At 41.2% G+C, this 15,007-nt stretch overlaps 1 protein-coding gene across 7 annotated transcripts in view; it reads left to right on the top strand.

Annotated features, from left to right (window-relative positions):
- Positions 1–2,121: 2,121 nt before the first annotated feature.
- LOC122544271 (A-kinase anchor protein 7-like) overlaps positions 2,122–15,007 on the top strand; it is a 192,948-nt gene continuing 180,062 nt past the window's right edge. For 2 of the 7 annotated variants that reach the window (XM_043683402.1, XM_043683391.1), the window contains exon 1: positions 2,131–3,335. In XM_043683402.1, coding sequence (XP_043539337.1) covers positions 2,621–3,335 — 715 coding nt within the window. In that variant the 5' untranslated portion in view covers positions 2,131–2,620. Of the gene's footprint in view, positions 3,336–15,007 lie in introns of all 7 variants that reach the window. The other 5 variants (XM_043683372.1, XM_043683382.1, XM_043683364.1 and 2 more) reach the window with 5 other exon arrangements.

The raw sequence follows: 15,007 nt of genomic DNA, 5'->3' as shown, positions 1-15,007 counted from the left end.
TCCTGTGTTTCCCATTCCTTGATCCAAAGGATGTCTGTTGATGGATTTTGCTCAAAATGGGATGCCAGCCTAAAGCCTGGAGGACTCAACATTGAGTTTTACAGTTTCAAATAACCTCCCTCCCCCTCCCTTTCACTGCTCCCTGCCACCAACTGGATTCATTTCTCCCATTGACCAACCAGGGTTGTACCCTCTACCTGTCTTCACCTATCCCCATTTCACCACCCTGCCCCCACCAACCCCTTTATCTGCAGCTCCCCCTACAGCTACCCCTGAAGAAGGGTTACACACAAAACATTGACTTCTCCACCTCCTGATGCTATCCCCATTTCACCACCCTGCCCCCACCAACCCCTTTATCTGCAGCTCCCCCTACAGCTATCCCCACAGCCTGAAGAAGGGTTACACACAAAACATTGACTTCTCCACCTCCTGATGCTGCCTGACTTGCTGTGTTCTTCCAGCCTCCTGCTTGTCTATTTTGTAAAGGGTTTACAGCATTTTCAGTCTTTAAGATTTTCAACATATGTAAAATTTTGCATTTAGTTTCAGTACTGTTTCCCTGGTCTTTTTGGAAAGTTTCGTGTTCAAGTCCCACTTTAGAACCTTCAGTGCAGTATTGCACGATTAGAAGCATCAACCTTTGGATGAGAATGTAAATGGTGTCTGCCCTCTCAGGTATACGTAAAATGATACTATTTAAATGATTGAGAGTGTTCTTCTTGGTGTCCTGATTATCTGTCAAACTGCACCTTTGAAACAATTTACATGATCATGATGATTTTGCTCTTTGTTGGACCCTGCTATGAACAACTTGGCTCCTGTGCCAAACATTTCATTAATTGTAAAGTATATGGACTTCAAAGATCTTTTGACAATGGGCCTTATAATGGACTCGAGAGTGGGGTGCTAGAAAAGCACAGCAGGTCAGGCAGCGTCTGAGGACCAGGAGATTCTTCTGCTCCTCGGATGCCGCTTGCCCTGTTGTACTTTTCCAGCACCACACTCTCAACTCTAATCTCTGGCATCTGCGGTTCTCAATTTTGCCATGTAATGTACTTGATAGTCGTCACCAACTTTGGTCTTGTAACAGGAAAGAGAGTTACAGTGATAGGTTATTTATCAAATTTGAAGAAATTATTATTGTAAGGTTCCCTCGGGGGGGTTGGCTGGTTGATTCTTTTGAAACATCATTGACCCCTACTTTTTGTCATTTACATAAATGATTTGGATGCGAGCATTTAAGTACAGTTATAAGTTTGCAGATGATGCCAAAATTGGAGGTGTAGTGGACAGCGAAGAGGGTTACCTCAGATTACAACAAGATCTGGACCAGATGGACCAATGGGCTGAGAAGTGGCAGATGGAGTTTAATTCAGATAAATGAGAGGTGCTGCATTTTGGGAAAGCAAATCTTAGTAGGACTTATACACTTAATGGTAAGGTCCTAGGGAGTGTTGCTGAACAAAGAGACCTTGGAGTGCAGGTTCATAGCTCCTTGAAAGTGGAGTCGCAGGTAGATAGGATAGTGAAGAAGGCGTTTGGTATGCTTTCCTTTATCGGTCAGAGTATTGAGTACAGGAGTTTCCCTGGGGTCGGGGAGTCCAGAACTAGAGGGCATAGGTTTAGGGTGAGAGGGGAAAGATATAAAAGGGACCTAAGGGGCAACTTTTTCACGCAGAGGGTGGTACATGTATGGAATGAGCTGCCAGAGGATGTGGTGGAGGCTGGTACAATTGCAACATTTAAGAGGCATTTGGCTGGGTATATGAATAGGAAAGGTTTGGAGGGATATGGGCCGGGTGCTGGCAGATGGGACTAGACTGGGTTGGGATATCTGGTCGGCATGGACGGGTTGGATCGAAGGGTCTGTTTCCATGCTGTACATCTCTATGATTCTAAATGTTAACTCTTATCTTCATATATGTTGTCTGAATTGTTGAGATTTCTGGCATTTTTGTAGTTCTTATTTCAGATTACCAGCATCTGCAGTATTTTGCTTATCTATATCTATTCAGTCTATTTCTGGCTAGACCTCCTTAGCATTTTGTAGTAGAGAACTTCACAGATCAACACCTTGAATGAAGAATTTCTCCTCATCTTGAAGTTGTGAAAGATGACATAGAGTTCGCGTTACTTTTCAATTTCCGAATGAATTACCGTGTTGGCCTGTAATTGCAAAATCACCGAATACCAATCCAGACTAATTACTGGGGTGGGATAACAACTGAAATTGCTTAGCTCGTTGCTTATTGTGGCAGTGCAACATCTAGAATCTATACTCTGTAAATTATCGGTAAAAAAGAAACTTGGGAAAGTCTGTGCCACGCTTGGACAGATATGGAGCTCTCCGTTCATTTGGCTGTCATTCTTTCTGCCTGCAAGAAATGTGTGAGTGGCCGTGCTACAGTAGCACCTGAGGCTGCAGCAAGCAGAGCCTGGGAACAGGATCCGAATGTGACCGCGTGCGGCCCTCGCGCGCCGCCGTAGCTCGAGGACCATCCCCGCCCCATCCCCGCCCCCCTCCCGGATTGGAACCCGGGCCCGGGCCGCTCGCGCCTCTCGGACTCCGGACCCGACGTCAGAGCCCGCCACCTTCTCCGGCAGGTTCTCGCGCTCAATGCTCGGCCGTATCCGTTGCTGCTGCTTCTCAGCCGTCCGTCTGCTTGCAACATGCCGCAGGGGCGACCCGGACGCCAGCAGGATATTCAGGTGCTCCTGCAGTCCGTCACCGCTCTCGCTCAGCAGAAGAACGTGGAGCTGCTGGCCCCCTGTGCTTGCGAGTCCCGCTGGCTGCAGTTTGTACCCGGCTCCTGGAAACCTGTGTTGTGTGATCCATGTGCCAGAATTAGAATGTGAAACGTCAACGCATTTGCGACTTGCAGCTTGGATACTTTGCAGTGTTCCTGGGGAGAAGCGGGACTTGCAATGTTGTGGAAAGTTCGCATTATCTCAGTGTTTTACGAGGTTGGACTACCCCGATAAATTTAAGTGTTCCAAAACAACGCATTGTTTGGAAAAAAACTTAATCTCTTATCTTTTAAACTTTGTACGCCATTATTCAGTTTTACTTCTAGGACCTATTTTTAAAGTGTGTGAACCGGACACCAGGTACTTTGCAACAGAGTCTTTGCGTTCAGTCTTTTTTAGGGCAATGGAAGCAGTGTCTTCAAATACGGAAGATACTACGATGATACTTATGGATTGTGATTTGCAAAGCAATGAAGAACATCAGGCAGAATTAATACCTGAGCCTGCAACTTGCGTGAGGGATTTGCCTGCTAACTCAGGCTGGTTACTTTCAGATTTAAATGATAAAGGGCATCTACAAAATGGTGAGAATCGCTTATAATATATTGAAATCGTAAATGCTTTCTTTTAATCATTTGAGAAACGCTTATTTATGACGTTTTTCAATCAATTATAACCGCAGCACAAAAACATTTTTTTCTGACATTACACCCTACCATCAAGATGTTAGTTTATAGTATAAAACATCATCTGTGGCATTATCATGGTGAGAAAAAGGACCTATACTTATGCAGTGTCACTTTACTACTGATGTGTTGTCAAGCTCACTTATGGTGATACTTCTAACTAGCGGCACGTATGCATTAATTTTATAAATGCCACTTGTCCACAAATCTCAACTGAGTTACTTTCTGTGAATATTCAACATTCTAAATATTTCATATATGTGGATTTTCAATGGCAACCCACATCACAAATCTTTTACTACTTTTTATATCTTGAGGAATCGACTCAGTCAATCCAAACAGCTTTTTTGGGAAGTCAAATTTTTAATTTCAAACTGAAGTTTCTGATTTTAGAAATGCTTTATAAAATGAATTAAAATAAGAGAAATTTACCAAATGAATTCTCTTTAATGGAACAATTTAAAGCAATAATAAAGTTTTTACATAAAGGCCTTAAGCCTTCCAAACCTCTGGGCTCAGACTCAATTGTGCCTGGAGTAGTGATGTCATTAGCTAAAGGACATTCTTACAGTCTAAGCATATGCAGCACAGTCAGTTTCTGTGACAATGTCAAGTCGTAGAATATTTCAGTTTCGTTGACTGACTTTTTCCAACCTAAAGGCGTGACGAGGAGCAGGCCAGTGTTGATTGGAAGATGATCCAGCAGGGAAGGTGGTGGACCAGCAGTCGTTGGTGTTTCTCTGGGTAATTCAGGATACACAACAGAAATTCATTCCAAGAAAGAAGGAACAGTCTAAAGCGAGGACAAGGCAAAGGGAAATCATAATATAAAAACAAAAGAAAAAGCATCCAATATGTTGAAGATTAGCTGGAAAGCAGAGGATTGGGAAACCTTTTAAAAACAAGCAGAGGGTAACTTTTTTTCAAAAAAGCATTGGGGGAGGGAGGATGAAATATTACGGTAATCTGAGTCAAAACATGTGGTGCTTGAAAAGCACAGCTGTTCAGGCAGCATCTGAGGAGTAGGATGTTTTGAGCATAATTTCTTCATCAGCAACATAATGAAGAGAGATTATACTTCTCTTGCTTCTCGGATGTTGCCTGACCTGGCTGTGCTTTTCCAGCGTCACACATTTTGACTTTGATTGCCAGCATCTGCAGTCCACGCTTTCTCTTATTAGGGTAGCCTACCTAGTAATACAAAAGAAGGCTACAAAAGTTTTTTTTTAGACATATAAAAGGTAAGGGAGAGACAAGAGTGGACATTGGGCCGCTAGAAAATGAGGCTGGAATTGTAGTAATGGGGAAGAAAGAAACGATGGAGAACTGAGTAGAGACTTTGCATCAGTCATCACTATGGAAGACACCTAGCATATCAGAAATCCAAAGAAGTCAGGGGGCAGAAGTAAGTGTAGTGGCCATCACTGAGGAGAAGGTGCTGGGAAACTGAAAGGTTTGAAGGTGGATAAATCACCCACACCAGATGAACTACAGTCCAGAGTTCTGAAGGAGATTGTGGAGGCATTGTTGGTGATCTTTGAGGGAATCACAAGTCAGGGGAGGTCTCAGAGGACTGGGAAACTGGTTAATGTAACTTATGATTAAGAAGGGGGGGGGGGGGGGCGCAGAAGATAGAAAACTATAGGCAGGTTACCTTGACTGCAATCATCTGTAAGATTTGAGAATTTCTTATTAAGGAAGAGATTGCAGAATACTTGGAAGTGCATGATAAAATAGGTCTAAGTCAGCATAGTTTCCTTGAGAGGTGGTCATGCCTGGCAAACCTGTTAAAATTCTTTGAAGAATTAACAAGCAAGGTAGACAAAGGAGAGCCAGTGGATGTGATCTTTTTGAATTTCCAGCTGGTCTTTAACAAGGTGCCTCACAGGAGGCTGCTAAATAAGATAAGAGCCCATAGTGCTAGGGAAATGTACTGGTATGGATAAAGACACTGGCTAACTGGCAGAACACAGAGATTAAGAATAAAGGGATCCTTTTCAGGATGGCAACCGATGATTAGTGGAATTCCACAGGGTCAGTTTTGGGACCACAGCTATTCACATGATACATTTAATAATATAGATGAAGGAACTGAGGGCATTGTTACTACGTTTGTAGATGACACAAAGATAGCTGGAGGGACAGGCAGTTTTGAGGAAGTCGGGAGGCTGCAGAAGGACTTAGGCCGAGGTCGTGGGCAAAGAAGTGGCAGACGGGATACAATCTGGGGAAGTTTTAGCTGATGTACTTTGGTAGGAGGAATGTAGGCAAAAAATACTTTCCAAATGGGGAAAGGCTTCATAAACTGAAGCACAAAAGGATTTGCGAGTCCTAATTCAGGATTCTGTTAAGGTTAACATGCTGGTTCAGTTCATCATTAGGAAGGCAAATGCAATGTTAGCATTCATTTCAAGAGGCAAGAATATAAGAACAGTGATGTACTGCTGAGGCTATATAAGGCTCTGGTCGGATCGTATTTGGAATGTTGTGAGCAGTGTTAGGTCCTGTAGCGATAGGTGCCCACAATATTACCTGGGTTTCCGGATTAATAGTTTAGTGATAATACCACTAGCCATTGCCTTCCCTAAATCGATGGAGTTTAGAAGGTTGAGAGTGGATCTCATTGAAACTTAGAAAATATTGAGACCTGGATGGAGTGGATGTGGGGATGATGTTTCCAAGAGTAGGAGGGCTAAGCCTCAGTGAAAGGACAATTCTTTAGAACTGAGATGAGGAGGACTTTTCTCCAGCTAGAGTGCGGTGAATCTATAGAACTCATTGCAGCAGAATACTGTGGAGCCAAGTGATTGAGTATACTTAAGACAGAGATAGATAGGTTCTTGATTAGTAAGGGAATCGAGGGTTAAGGGGTCGAGAAACACGAGCCATGATCAAATAACAGAGCAGATTTGATGGGCCAACTGACCTAATTCTGCTCATCTATCATATGATCATTTATTTGTATTTGAACAATATCTAAAGCCTAGTAAACAAAACACAGAAACCTCTTAGAAAATGGCAGTACAGTCTGACAAAGTCAACACCTTTTTTGTAAAAGCGAAATTCTGTTATACAAATGTACTAGTTGCATCGTCAAAACTTTAGTGGATGGATAAAGGGGAGCTGGTTGTTATGATGTGTGTAATTTCTAAAAGATGAGGTGCCACACACAAAGTACACAAGATAAAGGCTCATGAAGTTGGGATAATGTATCAGCATGGAGAGAGGCTAGGTTAATGAACAGGAAGCAAAGAGTGTGGATAAACAGGCTGTTTTCAAGTTGACAGACTGTGGCTAGTGAACAAAGGACAAAGAGCAATACAGCACAGGAACAGGCCCTTCAGCCCTCCAAGCCTGTGCCGATACGTTTTGTCCTTCCATACTAACACTGTCTGCACTTCCCTCTATTCCTTTCCTATTCGTGCATTCTTCCAGGTTCTTCTTGAATGCTGCTCTTGTGCCTACTTTCACTACCTCCTCTGGCAACACATTCCAGGTACTCAACACCCTTTGGCCATCTCTTTTAAACTCTTCTCCCCACCTGACCCCATCTTGCACCTGTGTCCCCTCTTAATTGACCCCTCCACCCTGGCAAAAAGCCTCATACTTTCTACTCCCAGTGTAGTGCTGCAAGGATCAGTGCTTGGTTCTCAGTTATTTACAATAAATATTAATGATTTAATGATACAGAAAGTAATGTATATTTTTGCAGGTGATACAAAACTGTGAGTGAGTGCAAGTTGTGAATGCAAGCTACATTATTAACTCAAATGAATGGATAACAATGTGGCAGATGGAGTATAATGTGGGGAAACGTGAAGTTATTCACTTTGTTCATAACAGTAAAGAATCAATGTTTTTGAAAATGTATGAACTTGTAAACATTATTCAGAGGCACTTGAGTGTATTTGTGTAAGGAACACAAGGTTAATATGCATGTCCACTTGCATGAAGGCAAGTGGTATGTTGGCCCTGATTTGCTATGGTTTAGAATATATAAATAAAGTCTTGTAATAAGTTGTACAGAATTTTGAAACGCTGCAGGTGGAATACAGTTTGGGCCTTGCTTGTATTAGAGATGGTGCTCAGGTTGATATTAGTTTTGCTTGTTGTCTGTATATATAATTTACAAAATACCTTGCAAGAACTGTAACAAACACTACATTGGACAAACAGGCAGAAAACTAGCCACCAGAGTACATGAACATAAACTAGCCACAAAATGACATGACCCACTCTCGCTAGTATCCTTACATATGGATGGGGAAGGATACCACTTTGACTGGGACAACACATCCATGCTAGGACAAGCCAAACAGAGAGACACACGAAAATTCCTAGAATTCTGATCGGAATGCCATGCTTCTATCAACAAACACATTGACTTAGATCCCATTTACCACCCACTAAGAAAAAGAACAGGAAATGACATCACCATAGGAAATGATGTCACCATAAGAAATAACATCACCAACCCAAGGAAACGCGAACATATAAATAGAAAGCGGGTTATACCACCAGTGCTTCATTCAGCGGCTCACTGAAGATGTTACCTAGTATGGCGACGAGACATCTGAAAACGAACCTTCCAGCTCAGTGAACAAACCTACATCCTGAGCTTCTACTGTCTGGAGTTCAGAAACAGGATTACAGGATAGGGTAGAGAGTGGGTCTGGGTGGATGCTGTTCAGAACGTTAGTGTGGCAATGGGCTGAATGTCGTGCTTCCACACTGTAGGGATTCTATGATTTCAATGAAATGTATAAGACTTTGAAGAGTCTTGACGGGGTAATCGATGAGCAGTTACTTCCACTGTCAAGGTATCTCAAATAAACACTGAGGCATATTCTCTGGATAAAGGAACTATCATTTAGGATTGCAGTAAAAAGTACCTTCAATAAATCTTTGTGATTTTCTACCCCACAGAGTTGTTGCTGCTCTATTTGAGACAGGCAATTTTTTGATTTCTTGCAGTTGAACAGGGGACCAGATAGGAGAGAGTGGAGTTGAGTCAGCTTGATCATAATGGAGAGTAGAAAGGCTTGAGCTGCTCCATGGCCTAGTGATCTTTCTTATGTTTTTTGTTCGAGTGAATTTTGAAGCATTTTCAAAAAGTGAGGTTGAGTCAAGAGAATGAAGAAATACTGCTGAAAGTAATTGCCAATCATACATTTTGAATACTTCAGGATGTGAGTAATGGAATCTGATGTGGGGAGGTAGTGTCTTTGTTATTTGATTTGGGTGGAATGTGTTTTTCTGAAACAAAGAATGATAGACATTTACAGTACCGAAACCGACTTTCCAGTGCAACTCGTCCATGCAGGTCAGATATTCTAAATTAATCTAGTCCCATTTGCTAGCATTTGGTCCATTATCCTGTAAGCTCCTCCTATTCCTGTACCCATCCAGATGCCTTTTAAGTGTTGTAATTGTACCAGCCTCCACCACTTCCTCTGGCAGGTCATTCACCTGCCCCTGCATGAAAATATTGCCCCTTGGGTCCCATCTAAATCTTTCCACTCTCATCCTAAACCTATGCCCTTTAGTTCTAGACTTCCCCCACCCCAGAGAAAAGACTATGTCTATTTACCCAATCCATGTCCGTCATGATTTTCTAAATATCTATAAGGTTCAATTCCCGCCTCAGGCGACTGACTATGTGGAGTTTGCACGTTCTCCCCTTGGGTTTCCACCGGGTGCTCCGGTTTCCTCCCACAGTCCAAAGATATGCAGGTCAGGTGAATTGGCCATGCTAAATTGCCCGTAGTGTTAGGTAAGGGGTAAATGTAGGGGTAAGGGTGGGTTGCGCTTCGGCGGGTCGGTGTGGACTTGTTGGGCCGAAGGGCCTGTTTCCACACTGTAATGTAACCTAATAATCTAATCTAGTCACCCCTCAGTCTCTGACGCTTCAGGGAAAACAGTTTGTAATTATGATATGTTTTGATGGTTTAAAATGTGAAAATGTTTTTAATTATGAACTGTTGTAGGATAGAGAGAGGCAGAGACTCTGATCCTTCCACAAACCAATTACAAAGCATCAGTGCTCTGATGGCATCTTTGAAAGTTAACCATGAAATTCAGTAAGCTCAGAGATTTCACCTCACCCCCTTGCTCCCAAATGTTGTCTCTGCCTGATGCTGTGCCTTCCCTCACTGATGACAAACAGAAGGAATACATGAGTGAGATAAAACATATATTCTACTACTGACTGGTATAATGTTAATCAATTACAGATAAAACTTACTGTCACTGCCATATACTTTTCTTCTTGATGCCATCTTTCTCCACTGTTTTTCCTCTGTTGTCCAGCATGGCGGCTTTCACATTTGTCAGTTTAAACACTGCAGGAGAATTTCCAATGATGATGTCAAGGCAACCCTGCTTACATCCTAACCTATTTAGGAACACCTCTTCTTTGCCACATACCTACAATTGTTTGACAGCATCATGTGCAGATACCAGATATGTTTTGATAATACCCAACTTATCCTCTCAAACATCACTCTGCATTGTCAGACAAATTGTATGACTACCAATCTTGGAGAATTTCTAATTTCCTGCAGCAAAGTTATTGACATTGTGCTGGTCCAGGACTTCTGTACCCTGGATGTCATTTGTATCACCTTCTTAGCCATCATCTTAGTTGAGCCAAACTCATTATCTTTGGCGTTTTGCTGAACCCAAGCTGAACTTTGGTCTGTGATTCGCTATCCTAAAAGCTAGTTGTTTCCAAATGCGTAATGTTGCCTACTGCCACCTCAGTCTCAATCTCTCATTCACTGTCTTGTTATTTCCTGACTTAACTATGCCACTGTTACTCTGGGTAAGTTTCAGCTCAACCAAAGATCTGCTTTTTGTATTGTGTCCTGTTGCACTATCATCCTCAGCACCTCACAACTCCCTATAATATTTCCCATTCCCAAGGGAAGTACACAAGGTTTCGTTATTAGTGAGTCAGTGGAAACCAAATAAGCACTTGCAGGACACAATCATTTCTGTTAGGCAGCAATCAAGTGAACACAATAAATAGGAGCAAACCTTTCGACTATTGTTACCAGCCTGAATTGGTGTAATGAGGTTGTTTGTATCAAGTGCTGTGGTTGTACTTTGTGGCAAAAACTATGCAGCAAATTTTTTTCTCTCCGATTTCTGGGTTTCACGAAGTGTTTGTACCAAAATGTTTTAAAAGGAAATTTGACTAAACAAAAAAAAAAGTTCAGCTATTGGTAGTCAGAGCTGGAAGATCATTTTATGACTTTTACCTTTTCCTAAGCATATTTTGTAGCCTAATATCCAAAATTACTCTATACATAAAATAACATTTTGGATTAGAGAATAGAGACTGGTTTGTAGATGTGGGTGTTTTGTGTTCAACAGGAAAGAATGAAATTCGGCCGTGTTCAGGTTTTTACCAGTTTGGGCATGTGTAGCATAGTAATTTGGTTTTCCCTCTGTAATATAATATTTAGCAAATGTTCTAATCAGATTGCAATTGTACATGAACATTCAACCATGACAAAGGATTTAGGGCTAAATGGTGACAGATGGCTGGGCAAAAGATTGTTTAATTAGAATTGCTTGTAAGTGGTTGTGTTGTTTTGTAGGAGATATAGACACATTTGAAGATTCTGAGCTAATAGAAGAAAATTCACACACAATTCAGCCAGAAGTATAATAATGTGAATAGGCTATTTCATAATGTTTATAGAAGTTTGCAGTGCACAAGTTGGCTACCATGTTTCCTACATTACACCAATGAACTATTCTGAAGTGCAGTTACTGTTGTAATGTGCTTTGGAACATCATTGTGAAGGGCACTAAAAATGCAAATAGATTTTTTTTAGGCTGACAGGTGTTAAGCTAGTCTGTGATGTAATCAGGGTACAGTCCTCAATGCACATCTTTTTGAGTCAATTGTATTTGTTAGTGATGCAGTCACTTCCTTGACTAAGACCAGTTATCTATATTTTCTTTCTCTATATTCTGTCCAGATTTTCAACTTGTATTAAGCTACACTAATTTCAAGATGCTTGGTAGAATTGTACAATAAAGTTGCTGAGTTCATAAGCATAAGTATTCACAGCTGACGTAGCACATGAAAGACCGAAGGGTTCTAAACAAATGCTTACTGAGATATAATCTGGTTAAGTGGATTATTAGTAAACAGTCCCATCTGGGCATCTGTCACATTTTATCACTCAGGGTTGATAACCTAACAAAGAAATAACTATGTGAGTGCATTATACAAAGCCTGAGCTATTCATGATAACGGGAAAATAAATGAACACACACACACAATACTTTCCTATGTGATCACTTTAAGATAATCTTCCGATGAAAAAGATGTTGGCACTGTACAGAATATGGTGGTTGTCTACATGTGGGCATTTCTTTTGATTTATTGTAACTGAAAATACATTACTTGTAATTATTTATTTGAATGTTTTGAAATATTAAAATGAAACGTTGGGAAACTGGAACTGCAAGATTGCTAAGTCCATCGCAAACCTTTTTTTCTGTTGTCCTATTACTTTGGTGTGAATATTGTTTCTTTACTCATCACCTCAAAATAATGAGGTCACTGACCAAGTTGTAACTATTCATGCTGTTATAAGTACAACAGAGCTCAAAATGTGCTCTCAAAACACCAGTTTTATTTTTAAAGACAGATGTATGTCACAATGCAATGCTATTCCACAGTTCAGGTGGGTACAATACATTTTTCAAAATATTTTTATTGGAAAAATAGATTTAATATTACAAGTACAAAACAATACAATTCAAAACATGACAAAAAAAGAGAAAAAAACCCAACCCACCCTCATATACAAATGTATAAACAAATATAGAAAAGTATAAAATAAAAAGAACCCAAACTGGCTATTTAACTAACTAAAAAAGTTAAATAATGAACAACAAACTAATAAATAAATAGTAATAACTCAGCCCAGTCAAACAAAACACTCATACGTTCACAGTTCCTCCTCCCTGGAGATTGTTACGGCTATATAAAAGCCCATGTTGCTGTGGCAGATAAATCTGTGACCATGTATTCCAAAAAGGGCTGCCATGTCTTATAAAACTTCTCAGTTTTGTGGTGTACCATATTTGTGCGAAAATCCAAGGGAATATGCTCCATTACGATCTTCCACCAACCTGACAGGCCAGTGGGGTTTTCGGATATTCAACCGAGCAAGATATTCTTTCTTACACAGAACGTGAGAATATTGAAAAGTTTTTTTTGTTATGCGTGTCTGCAGGAAATACAGGGGAGAGATAGGGTCCTTCTCCATCCTTAGACCCAAAATCTTCTCCATTGTGCCCGTCACAGCACTCCAATATGTTTGAAACCTATCACAAGATCAGAGACAATGGATAAGAGTGCCCATATAGACCTTGCACTTGGGACATGCTGAAAGTACTGACAGAAAGTATACTCTTAGCACTTAGCACCCCCTCGCCCGATGTCTGATTTGTAGGGATCCATCGAAAGTGTGGTCTTCTTTTGAATAAAATCCCTAACTTGCAAAAAATGAAAGAAGTCTCTATCAGATAACTTGTACTTCCATACTAACTGATCGATGGACGCCATTATGTCTCCCTCAAAAAAAAATCACTCATGCAAGACACACCCCTAGCTGCCCAATGTTTAAATCCTGAATCTATCCTACCCGGTTAAATGGTGACAGATGGCTGGGCAAAAGATTGTTTAATTAAAGGTGTAAACAAAGATGTTTTGCCAACATTGCCCTCCATGCTTTAACAATATTGATAACTGTTGGATTATGGCAGTATTCCCTAACTGTTATCATTTTGTCCAAAAACAGCAAACTGGTAAGGGGGCACCTTGCCTGGGAGGCTTCGATATCTAGCTATATTGAAAGAGGATCTCCACAAACCCAATCAATCATTCACGTAGGACAAAAGCAAGCTTAATTGGTCATTTAAGGTCTAGAATGACCACCCCCCTCCCAAAATAAAAAGAAATATGTGAGGCACTTGCAGCTTGGCTAATTTAATAAGGGGGTTGCTTATGATGCCAAATAAAGGAGCTGAACCAACCGTTTAGCCTTCTGAGAGTTTCCTTACTGAAAATCAGGGGGAGCGTCCGTATAGGGTATAGCAAACCGGGGAGAATATTCATCTTAATAAACGTTATCCGACCCAATCACAAGACAGGAAGGGCCTCCCATTATTGGCGTTGAACAGCCGATCCAGAACTGGAGTAATGAATATGCCCAAATAGACAAAAACTCCTGTGACCACCTAAATGGGAATCTATAGTCACTCTCAAGACCTAGCTCCTTCGTAAGACTATCCATAGGCATACCTTCTGATTTTTCAAAATTAATCTTGTACCTCAAAAAAGCGCCAAATACACAAATGTATTGTAACAGGCGAGGTACTGAAACTGCTGGATTTGTCAAAAACATTAGGACCTCATCTGCATACATCGAAATCTCATGTAATTTTGACCCCACTTCTGGAGCTGATATATTGGGATCCCCACGAATGGCCTCCGCCAATGGTTCAATCTCCAACGTAAAAAGCAATGGTAAAAGGGAACAGCCCTGCTGGCTTCCCCTAAAAATATTTAAATTGCTTGATTGTTGGTGATGATCACTGCGAAAGGGCCACCATAGAGAATCTTTACCCATTTTATAAAGACTTCATCCAAACCAAACTGCTCCAGAGTATAGAAAAGGTACGGCCACTCAACTCGGTCAAATGCCTTCTCTGCATCTGGAGAAATCACCAATCCTTGTATTGACTGTTGTTGACATGCTTGAAATACGTTAAGCAGCCTCCTAACATTATTGGAGGATCTGCAACCCTTTATGAAGCCCGTCTGATCCTCTTTAATATTATAAGGTAACACAGTCTCCCAGCCTTAACACGAGAGTCTTAGAGAGGATTTTAAAGTCCACATTTAAGAGCGAGATGGGCCTGTATGAAGGACAGTCTTCCGGGTCCTTCCCTTTTTTAAGGATAAGTGAAATATTGGCCTCTCTCAGAGATGGTGGGAGACAATCATGACGGTACGAATCATTAAACATATTGAGCATTGGGCCTGATACTACTTATAAATTCCTTATAGAATTCTCTGGGAAGTCCATCAGAACCGGAAGCCTTTTCATTCTGAAGCTCCATCACAGCTTCATGTACTTCTTGAGGCAACTAGAAAGGACTGCTTTTCGGGAGTCACACCCGGGAGCTTCAAATCCTTAGATTCCGTTTTGGCCTGGCCCTTCTCACAATCCTTGGATTGGTATAAACTTAGAGTAAAATTTCTGGAACGCCACATTAATCTTTTTAGAATCACATGTTAGGTTCCCAGACCCTTCCCTAATCGCCATAATGGCTTGTGGAACACTCCTTTTTCTGGCGGGATAGACTAAGTATTTGCCTGGCTTGTCACCATGCTCATATAACCTTTGTTTTGCAAAGGCCAGCTCCTTTTTTGCCATCTGCCGAATTTAACGCAGTCCGCAGTGCCGTAATCCTCTGTAGTTTGACCAATGAGGGTCTGTCAAAGTATGCCTTCTTGGCTGCCTTCAACCATGCTTCAA

The sequence above is a fragment of the Chiloscyllium plagiosum genome, chromosome 3 (assembly GCF_004010195.1).
Source record: "Chiloscyllium plagiosum isolate BGI_BamShark_2017 chromosome 3, ASM401019v2, whole genome shotgun sequence".
NCBI classification, from domain to species: domain Eukaryota; kingdom Metazoa; phylum Chordata; class Chondrichthyes; order Orectolobiformes; family Hemiscylliidae; genus Chiloscyllium; species Chiloscyllium plagiosum.
The sequence above is the reverse complement of the archived record's forward strand: the minus strand, read 5'-3'. Positions and strand labels throughout refer to the sequence as shown.